This window comes from Triticum dicoccoides, chromosome 5A, assembly GCF_002162155.2.
Source record: "Triticum dicoccoides isolate Atlit2015 ecotype Zavitan chromosome 5A, WEW_v2.0, whole genome shotgun sequence".
NCBI lineage: Eukaryota > Viridiplantae > Streptophyta > Magnoliopsida > Poales > Poaceae > Triticum > Triticum dicoccoides.
This window is the reverse complement of record NC_041388.1, coordinates 452697822-452708658: the sequence shown is the minus strand read 5'-3', so window position 1 is coordinate 452708658 and position 10837 is coordinate 452697822. Positions and strand designations below refer to the sequence as shown.

At 51.7% G+C, this 10837-nt stretch overlaps 1 protein-coding gene across 1 annotated transcript; it reads right to left on the bottom strand.

The window, feature by feature from the left end:
* Positions 1–4422: 4422 nt before the first annotated feature.
* On the bottom strand, positions 4423–5146 carry LOC119297630. Its single transcript, XM_037575348.1, has one exon. It carries the CDS (start codon positions 5041–5043, stop codon positions 4504–4506), a length of 540 nt encoding a protein of 179 aa, XP_037431245.1. The 5' UTR covers positions 5044–5146; the 3' UTR covers positions 4423–4503.
* Positions 5147–10837: the final 5691 nt, after the last annotated feature.

Genomic DNA, 10837 nt, shown 5'->3' with positions numbered 1-10837 from the left:
GCCGGAAACCCTAGCGCGGGAAGCGCTGGCGTCGCCACCGCCGGAGCTCCGCCGAGCCGCGGATGACCACGGCGCCGGGTGGCGTCGCGCCGGCGCCGTCCCGTGCCGCCGCCGCACCGTCGAAGAAGGTCCCCAATGCGGCGCGGACGAAGAAGGGCAAAACATCCGCGAAGAAAAACAAAGCGGCGGACGGCTCCGGCACCACGAAGGCGAGGGGAAAGAAGCTTGCAGGGCGTTCGACGGCCGCTGCGGCTACCGAAGCGCCGGCGAGCTCACTCGTTGAGCCGGCCGCCGACGCGCACCACGTGTTCGACGAAATGCCCCTAAGGTGAAAAAATTTCCAACTTTTCTTTTCTTCTAATTTTTTCAATGCATCATCATCACATATAGATAGCTTATTTGCATTGTTCAAAAAACTTTGTAGTCTCAACAATGATGCATACATGTCCACTATGGGTGTTGGGTCCAACAATTCGCATTGGTCTCAAACCAATGACATCCATTTCGAAGACCATGAGTTTGAGGTGGACGAGGAGGGTGAGGGAATTGTCGAGGCGCCGAAAGGAAGAGCGGGCAATTACTCAACCAACGATGACAAGTTACTATGCCATACTTATTTGCAAGTGTCGAGGGATCCATCCATTGGAGGTGATCAAAGTAGAGACGCGTATTGGGGGCGAATGAAAAAACACTTTGATGCTCACAACTTGAGTGGAATTGACCGCTCCGAGAGATCACTTCGGTCTCGATGGTCGACAATCAACTCGGATTGTCAAAAGTGGGCGGCCGTACAAAAGGCAGTTGACAAGATTAACCCAAGTGGCACAAATGAGGATGATCGAGTAAGTGGCATCTCATATATATTCATCATACTTGTTTTTGGTGACCGAAGTGCTAACTTGTTTTGTTTTTCTTGTAGTACAACATTGCACAAAACTTGTTCAAAGAAGAGACAAGGACAACCAAGAAGGGGAAGATCAAGAAAGGCAGGGTCTTTACCTTGCCTCATTGCTATGAAGTGTTAAAGGATGATGAGAAATGGAAGAAGCGTGATGGTTTGGAGGATTTGCATTTGAGCAACAAACGGAAGCGAGCAATTGAGATGAATGATGATGAGGAGGAGGATGATGATGCATCAAGTGATGACGGCAAGAGAAGCCCCACACCCAACTCAGTTTCATACTCGAAGCCAAAACGACCGGATGGGTGCAAGAAAGACAAAACCGAAAAGAAGAAGAGGAAAGGAGATGATGAGCTCAAAATGCTATGGAAGCTATTGTGAAGGCAAGGGTCGAAGCCAATGAGGTGAGGAAAATGGCAAGGAACCAAGATGCCGTGGCCGAGGAGAGGAGGTTGGCGGCCGAGGAGAGAAGGGTGGCAGCCGAGGAGAGAAAGGTGGCTTTGGAGGAGAGGAAAGTGAGCAACGAGGAGCGAGCTAAGTTGTTGGAATGGGAGAAGCACTTATTCTTCTTGACACATCTAACCTCAATGCGGCGCAAAAAGAGTATGTAAATCTTGCCCAACAAGAAGTCTTGATCCAAAAAAGAGCCTTGGTTCGTGCAATGGGTGGCGGTGGCCTCGGCGCCATGGGTGGCGGTGGCCTCGGCGCCATGGGAGGCATGGGTGGCTTCGGAGCCATGGGAGGCATGGGTGCACATACGGCCGCCATGGGAGGCATGGGTGTACCTCCGGCCGCCATGGGAGGCATGGGTGCACCTCCGGCCGCCATGGGAGGCATGGGTGGCTTTGGAGCACCCTCCGACGCTTTGGCCGCCATGGGAGGCATGAGTTTTGTTTCTCTCATGGGAGGCATGGGTGCACCTCCGGCCGCCATGGATGCAATGTCTTCCGATGTGCCTTCTCACACACATTCCCATGAAGATGCCGTTGAAGATCTTGCCAACACCGTCGGAGCTTCACATGATGCGGTGCGTGATGCGGTGCGTGATGAGGAGAGGGAGGAAGATTCATCTTCGGAGGCGGAAGAGTCATCTTCGGAAGATGAGGACGAAGATGAAGATTGATGTGTCTTTAGGCCTTGAACTTTAGTTTGCATTTGAACTTGCAGGTGACGCAAGGAACGTATGCAGAGGCCAAGTGTGTGCTCATTAGTACCCCCTGACGGGTTGCAGTGGAGAAAAATAGAGAGAAAGTACAGGAAGGAGTTTGCAGGTGACGCAAGGAACGTATGGTTTGATCTAAGCGCAGATGTCATTAATCCTTTTGGGGAGCAGTGCAGCAACCATAGCACCTGGCCTGTGACTCTATGTTTGTATAACCTTCCTTCTTGGTTGTGCATGAAGCGGAAATTCATTATGATTCAACCACAAGACTAGGAAATACATTTATACGTCAAGACTCCCCCCATGTGTGGCTCCCTCAGGCCTAAACGGGGACCAAAAGTGGGCCGCACTTTAATTGCGTCAGCCGGGTCTTGAACTCAAGACCTCTTGGTTTCGATACCATATAGAAGTGCATGCTCTAGCCAATGCAACCAAAAGATCAATCTAGTGAAAGAGACTAGTCAATACATTTATACGTCAATATAAGATCTGGCGGGCTTGTTGGTGGTGACGCGGGTCTAATCGGTTAGGTGGCGGTTGCTGCAGATTGTGCTGGAACGACCACTTGTGGCTCCACGACAACGGTTGTCACCAAGAGATCTTTAAGTAGTTCATCTCTCCAGATCCGATGGTTGACTTCGGCGGTAAGATGCAAACTACAGACGACAACTTGACACACAGGGATGGTTGCGCAGCGGTGGCGGTCACATATCGCATTTAGCTGTTGGGGTTGTGGAAAAGTGGTGGTGAGAACACAAGTGACTGCGACGGTGGTGCTACTCATGCACCTCGTTGTCGAGCTCCGAGGTGAAAGCCTATATCTGAACCGAGTTGGTTATACCTGGCAATGACGATATTTTTTTTAGGTCGTTACCTTGTTGAATCATTACTCGGATATGCTCAGACTATTTCTTCAGAGTGAAAACTTATATTCTGGCCTTGGTCGTTGGATCCGGCGAGGGTGGCGCTTGAGCGCCACTCCTTTCGTGAAAGTTTTGCTGTTGAACAATCTCTCCATTTGGTGTGATAAGATGGATGTGATTGCTTTGGGGCTATTTTCTTTTTTCCTCGTCTACATATAGCATAGTTTTTATCTTATATAACTTTCCTAGTTGTTGGCATGTTTTTGCGTGTGTGTTAGTGTTGGTTGTCTGCATTCTAGCTATGCAGAGGCCAAGTGTGTGCTCATCTTGTTTTGTATTCTCTTGATGTTTTATTTTGAGCCAATAATATCTACTCTTTGTCGGATAAAAGATTTGTAATCCAAACAATTTAGTTAAGCGTTTTTCTTTCCTTCAATGTGCGCCCGCACACACCAAATACACAATTTAGCATGTAGCTAAATATGTGTCAAAACTTCCAACTTGTGTTCATGAACTTAGGGAACCTTCCGATGAACATTTCGGCAGCCTGGTTGATATCCTTGTCCATGTTGAATCCCAACTCCTCAGCCCCCTGGCTTCTACTCATCACATCAATCACCAAGGACTCGTCTCCTCCGTCAAAATTTTCATCGCTGTTGTACTTGTCAGTGTAATAGCAACTAACTCCGTCGCTGAAAATGGGTTGGAATGTCCAGTTAGGGCAGCCACGAGCACCACCCTCCCCATCAATCAGTGCTAAATGGTGAGATAGATCCTCAACCATCCCAATACCCCTGGCTCTCGACCTTGTGGACCAAAGTCTTGTGGTTGTCCAGCTTGGCACTCTTCTCCAGGCCGGCCACAATAAGGGCGTCGATCCATTGAGAGATGGCGCAAACCGTGGCCATCCTGCGATGGAGCGAGGCAAGGACAAGGAGCCAGGCATTGGATATCGGGTACTCACGAAATGATCACTGCACTTTAAAAAGTAAATTCAAAAAAAATATAAGCCAAGTGTTCTCCATAGGGTACTCGGCAAATGGTCACACCATTAAAAAAAAGACATGTGAAAAGATAAGCCGAGTGTCCGTGGACAGTCGGCAAACAACGCCTGATGTAACGGGACCGTCAAACACATGGGTTAGCACATGTTTTCTTCCCAGAGATTTTTTTTTCTTTGCCAAGTGTCTTTTGCTTCCTTTCTCGGGCTTTTTCTCTATGCTGAGTGTTCTTTTTGGGGAGAAACTCGCGAAGACCGAATATTACCAAGTACCTTCTATTTGCCAAGTTTAATTTACACGATACTCGGCAAACATGTTGTATGTATGCCAAGTGCCTGTGGATTTACACCGCGACCCGCAAAGTACTCGGTGTAGATGGTTTTTCCTATAGAGGTGGGTACGGCTGAGGGATCTTGGATGTTAACAAAAGATTTCAAAAACAAATGATGATAAGGATAACTGTTTGTCAAGCCTCAACTCCCACTCATATTGATTTCTACAAAATTTTCTAATTTTTGGGCACCTAAAAAGAAGACAACACCCTAAGCCAAGGTACATGCATGTACAAACAAGACCCTAAAATCCCTCGTTCAGACGCTGCCGAAACCTCCTAATGAACATATCAGCAGCCTGGTCAATATCCTCCTCCATGTCGAACTCCAACCCCTCAGCTTCTTGGTTGCTCCTGATCACATCCACGACAGATGGCTCATCATCGTTGTCTTGATCACATGAATCAATTAGCACATCATCATCCTTAGTGTAACGGCAGTTGTCGTGGTCGTTGTTGAAGAGGGGATGCAGTGTCCACTCAGCTGGGCAGCCACCATGACCATTCTCTTGGTTGAACACCGCCAAGTGATGAGAGAAATTGGCCTCAAAGTCACTCTCATGGACGATGATTGGTCTCTTCTCCATTGTGCGCAGCGCGAGAGCCTTGTGGCGGTCCACTCTCTCCCAGTCGGCCACAATAAGCGCGTCGATCTTGCGAGAGACCACGGCTGTTCTAGCCATCCCACGGCGCTGGAGCGAGGCAAGGATGAGGAGCCTTGCGGTCTTGCTCTTGCACATTGCTGCCGCCTTCTTCAAGAGCTCAGGAGCCTTCCCGATCTTCATCTTTGGTTCTGAGAGATGGTCGAGCTGGTTATGAAGGGAAATAAGTAGGATGCTAAGCTATGGTGCCTCAGGCTTGGAATCGGGTAGGTCACTGGGATACAGAGATGAGAGAAGCTGTCTTGAAATGAGGCATGGGCTTTGTCCTGAGGCTCCAATGGTGCATTTATAGTCGGAAGCTGAGCATGCAATTAACATTGCAACCACCATAGGTCATGTCAGGATCAAACTTTTGGTTCCTCGCGTGATAAAGCATGTGAAAGCAGCTAGCAATAGCATATACCAGAGAGAAAAAATAGGCATGTGGAGTGAGCACTATAAGAATGTTGACAGTGGAACTAAGCAAGGAACTTATGGGGAAGTATGTATTAATAAGTCACGAAAGGCACCTGTCCCAGGGCTAGGATTGGCCCTTTTGGGTTGGGGTACCAAACTGCCAATATCTCTCCTTTAATCAAGTGGTAAAGCTAGCTGATAGATGGCTTAGAATAATTTTGCCCAAAGCAAGCAGACCGGACAGCTTTCCTTGCCGGGTCTCCGGTCGTGTGATTCACGCTCGGAATCCCAAAGGTTGCAGCTACGCGTCTCTGATTTTTCTTCGTTTTCCCCGCTGCTTTGCGTTGCTGTACGTGAGATCTGCGTAGCTTTGCCTCTCCTCCGGCCGCTTTCCTGCTCGCTCGTCAACTAGCAGAAAGTAGAAGGGAGCAATCTCCGTGATAGATCTATATGGGAGCTTCCGTGTTTTTTCATGCTTTCGCAAGTCTCCAAACACCTTTATGGAGTTTTTGACTTGGCGTCCTGTGACAACAACCACATCAATTCTCATTTATACATGGCGTGGCCGCGTGGGTGTATATTTCCGGATTTTAACCGTGGGAAGATATTTTTGTTCTGCCGGGTGATCCGTCTTGAGTGTTTGAATGGTGATGCTTGGCGCGCAAGGGGTGCTAATTATCTCAACCTTTAGAATCGGGTGATTTTATCCTTGGTCCACAATTTGATTATCACCCGATAACCACATTTCTCAAACCGCGTCGCTCTCTAGGAGGGCGGCTCGGGTGACCTAACCCCGCCGCCGCCACCCCCACCTGCTCTCTCCCCCCTCGCCGCCGTCGGGCGTCCCCGCCGGGCAAAGCCCGTGCGGCTGCCGGCGGCGGCGGGCCTTTCTCTCTGGTCACGCGCGAAGGCCGACCCCGGACGACGAGGCGTGCATCGCGGAGCTACGCGCCAGCGCGGATATGGCCCTCCGGCCTCTTCTGCGGCGCGACGGCACTGGATGCTGGGGCGGCAGCCCCAGGGAGCGGCGGCCTCCTCCTCTCTGTCTCCCTCGCGATGGAGGAGCGGCGGCTGACCGTTTTGGTGATGAATCGGGGCTTCTTTTGCTCGGATCTGGTGGGCGCGCACTTCGGCGAGATGCGGCGGTGCTGGCCGTCCTGGGCCGTGTGGGTGGCACGGTGGCTGCGCGTGGTGGAGGCCCCGGCGGCTCTGGTTCGGCGGGTCGGCGGCAAGGGCCTGCCAGCGGTGCGCGGGGGCTGATGCGCCCGTCGTCGTCGGCAAGGCACGGTGGCGGCGGTGGTGTTGCGTGCCGGCCGGATTTCGCCTTTTGCCGGCCGGCGGCGTGGGTTTGGGGCCTGGCCCGGCATGCCTGCGGTCCCAGCTGTGGGTGGCGGCGGCGAGGTGGCTTCGCCGTGCCGGCTCCACGGCAACTCGGCGGGTTGACTGGGATGGCGGCTAGCTTTCCGGTGTCGGCTTGTCTGTAGGCGGCCCGTTTCGATCTTGGGCCCTCTCCTCGCCGTCTGGTTGCTACCTTCGTCGAAGGTTCGGCCCTTCCCCGACTACAGTCCATCGCTCGTCTCACGCTCGGCAGCAGGCCCGAACTCGTCTCGCGCCCGGTAGCAGGACTGACCAAGTCTAGCGCCCGGCAGCAGGACCGACCTCGTCTCACGCCCGTGAGCAGGATCATGCTCGTCTTGCGCCCGGCAGCAGGACGGTGCTCATCTCGCGCCTGGCAGCAGGACGGGTCGATGGAGGCCAATTTTGGCCGGCCTTCAGGTTTCGGCGTTGGGGGAAGCCCAAGGGTGCGAAAGGCAGTTCCTTTCCGCTCGTATCTTTGGTTGGGGTAGCGATGGATCTCGAGTGAGGTGGTGTCCAGGTCTTGGATGTCAGGACGGCGGCCCTGGTGGTGGCTCCGTGGTGCTCTTGGGCAAAGCCCGTGGCTAGGTGCTGCCCGGTGGCCATGGCCATGTGGACGGCGTGGTCAATGGGATGTGGCGTCCGATGATGGTGAGTGTTGGCCGGGGTGAAAACCTGATCTATCTTCGGACGGACTGGCGGCGGCGAAGCTCGCTCCCTTTTTGAAGGCGTCGTCGCGGCTCTCATTGCCCGTCGTGTTGCTCCAGGGGAAATTCTGATCCTCGGGTTGGGTAGTGACGGCGCTCTGGTGACGTAACCTTCCTGAAGGCGCCGCCTTGGAGCACACGGTTCGTCATATGCGGCTTCTTCTCTTCGCGTTGGCGTGTCCGCGGTTGAGGACTCCGGTTGCTCTTGTAGTACTAGGGGTAGTGTTGCTGCGCTCAGCGCCTATGTATCCAGCCTTGGGTGTGTGCGTGTGTTGTGGTGGTGTGCGTTTGTATCTGAGCTGTGGTCGGTCATTGCTTTATATATAAAGCGGGGCGAAAGTCTTTTTCGGTAACCACGTCTCTGACCGCCCCTGGGTAAATGCAAGTATTGGACAAAAAATAGCAAACATTTTAAATATTTTGAATTTAAACATTCGCATACATAAATTGAGCGTGGCTTTTTTGAATCTAAACGTTTGCGTACATAAATTAGCGTCATCTGAATTTTGTGGTTACAATGGTAACCGGGAAATCCGCTGTCCTAGAGAAAAAAAATGGCATCAGGTAGCCGAAATCTTGGTCGGGAGAGAACGTATCTAGTGCAAGGGGCGAATCTATGTATCAGTTGCATCCATGCATCTCTAGCCGTTGGATGGAGAAGAGATGGGCACAACCTCTTGACTGCCGCCATATTTACAAAAAGAATCTTGTATTTCATCAAAATCAAGCCATACTTTCAGCTTTGTCTGGATTTCCCCATGGGCATTAGTACGGCGTTTGTGTTTTTTCCTTCTTATTTGAGCTTATCTAATTTTTCCGCGAATACGCAAAAAATTTGCGTATTACACTGATAGGTAGGAAAAGTAGCATAGAGTAGCTACAGGGGACCTCTAACAACATGAAGACGTGACGTGGCAGTCAGAGTTAAGTGCGCACAAACACAGTGTGAAGGTGTGTGCTCCCCAGGCAGCAAGGCTACGTCTCTGGTATGATGATGTGTTAGTCCTAGAGCACCCACACGAGCCCAGCTGCTAGCCTCATCCTTGATCATGGAGGTGAGGTGTGAGATGGATGGCCGCTCCGCGTTGAAGACGTGGGTGTTAGAGCATCTCTAACAGCCGCACTAAGCGCCGCGCGTAAAAAAACCTGTTTATCGCGCGCGCTGTGGCTGGTTTTGCGCGCCCGCCTGCGCTGGCTCCAGCAGCCCGCGCTGGCTCCAGCAGCCGCGCTGGCTCCAGCAGAGCGCAAAAATACAGCGCGCGCGATTCACTGGGCATTTTGCATATATGATATTTTGGAAAAAAAAATAAACATGTGAAATTTGACACAAACAAGTTGATGAATAAAAGTTCATGCCCACAAGTTCAAAATCATGCCCACAAGTTCATCCAACCAAGTTCAAATGCAAACTAAAGTTCAAGGCCTAAAGACACATCAATCTTCATCTTCGTCCTCATCTTCCGAAGATGACTCTTCCGCCTCCGAAGATGAATCTTCCTCCCTCTCCTCATCACGCACCGCATCACGCACCGCATCATGTGAAGCTCCGACGGTGTTGGCAAGATCTTCAACGGCATCTTCATGGGAATGTGTGTGAGAAGGCACATCGGAAGACATTGCATCCATGGCGGCCGGAGGTGCACCCATGCCTCCCATGAGAGAAACAAAACTCATGCCTCCCATGGCGGCCAAAGCGTCGGAGGGTGCTCCAAAGCCACCCATGCCTCCCATGGCGGCCGGAGGTGCACCCATGCCTCCCATGGCGGCCGGAGGTACACCCATGCCTCCCATGGCGGCCGTATGTGCACCCATGCCTCCCATGGCTCCGAAGCCACCCATGCCTCCCATGGCGCCGAGGCCACCGCCACCCATGGCGCCGAGGCCACCGCCACCCATTGCACGAACCAAGGCTCTTTTTTGGATCAAGACTTCTTGTTGGGCAAGATTTACATACTCTTTTTGCGCCGCATTGAGGTTAGATGTGTCAAGAAGAATAAGTGCTTCTCCCATTCCAACAACTTAGCTCGCTCCTCGTTGCTCACTTTCCTCTCCTCCAAAGCCACCTTTCTCTCCTCGGCTGCCACCCTTCTCTCCTCGGCCGCCAACCTCCTCTCCTCGGCCACGGCATCTTGGTTCCTTGCCATTTTCCTCACCTCATTGGCTTCGACCCTTGCCTTCACAATAGCTTCCATAGCATTTTGAGCTCATCATCTCCTTTCCTCTTCTTCTTTTCGGTTTTGTCTTTCTTGCACCCATCCGGTCGTTTTGGCTTCGAGTATGAAACTGAGTTGGGTGTGGGGCTTCTCTTGCCGTCATCACTTGATGCATCATCATCCTCCTCCTCATCATCATTCATCTCAATTGCTCGCTTCCGTTTGTTGCTCAAATGCAAATCCTCCAAACCATCACGCTTCTTCCATTTCTCATCATCCTTTAACACTTCATAGCAATGAGGCAAGGTAAAGACCCTGCCTTTCTTGATCTTCCCCTTCTTGGTTGTCCTTGTCTCTTCTTTGAACAAGTTTTGTGCAATGTTGTACTACAAGAAAAACAAAACAAGTTAGCACTTCGGTCACCAAAAACAAGTATGATGAATATATATGAGATGCCACTTACTCGATCATCCTCATTTGTGCCACTTGGGTTAATCTTGTCAACTGCCTTTTGTACGGCCGCCCACTTTTGACAATCCGAGTTGATTGTCGACCATCGAGACCGAAGTGATCTCTCGGAGCGGTCAATTCCACTCAAGTTGTGAGCATCAAAGTGTTTTTTCATTCGCCCCCAATACGCGTCTCTACTTTGATCACCTCCAATGGATGGATCCCTCGACACTTGCAAATAAGTATGGCATAGTAACTTGTCATCGTTGGTTGAGTAATTGCCCGCTCTTCCTTTCGGCGCCTCGACAATTCCCTCACCCTCCTCGTCCACCTCAAACTCATGGTCTTCGAAATGGATGTCATTGGTTTGAGACCAATGCGAATTGTTGGACCCAACACCCATAGTGGACATGTATGCATCATTGTTGAGACTACAAAGTTTTTTGAACAATGCAAATAAGCTATCTATATGTGATGATGATGCATTGAAAAAATTAGAAGAAAAGAAAAGTTGGAAATTTTTTCACCTTAGGGGCATTTCGTCGAACACGTGGTGCGCGTCGGCGGCCGGCTCAACGAGTGAGCTCGCCGGCGCTTCGGTAGCCGCAGCGGCCGTCGAACGCCCTGCAAGCTTCTTTCCCCTCGCCTTCGTGGTGCCGGAGCCGTCCGCCGCTTTGTTTTTCTTCGCGGATGTTTTGCCCTTCTTCGTCCGCGCCGCATTGGGGACCTTCTTCGACGGTGCGGCGGCGGCACGGGACGGCGCCGGCGCGACGCCACCCGGCGCCGTGGTCATCCGCGGCTCGGCGGAGCTCCGGCGGTGGCGACGCCAGCGCTTCCCGCGCTAGGGTTTCCGGC

Excerpts from the sequence above, each read along its gene's own strand:
- LOC119297630 (XM_037575348.1), bottom strand. The coding sequence starts at position 5,043 with ATGAAGATCGGGAAGGCTCCTGAGCTCTTGAAGAAGGCGGCAGCAATG.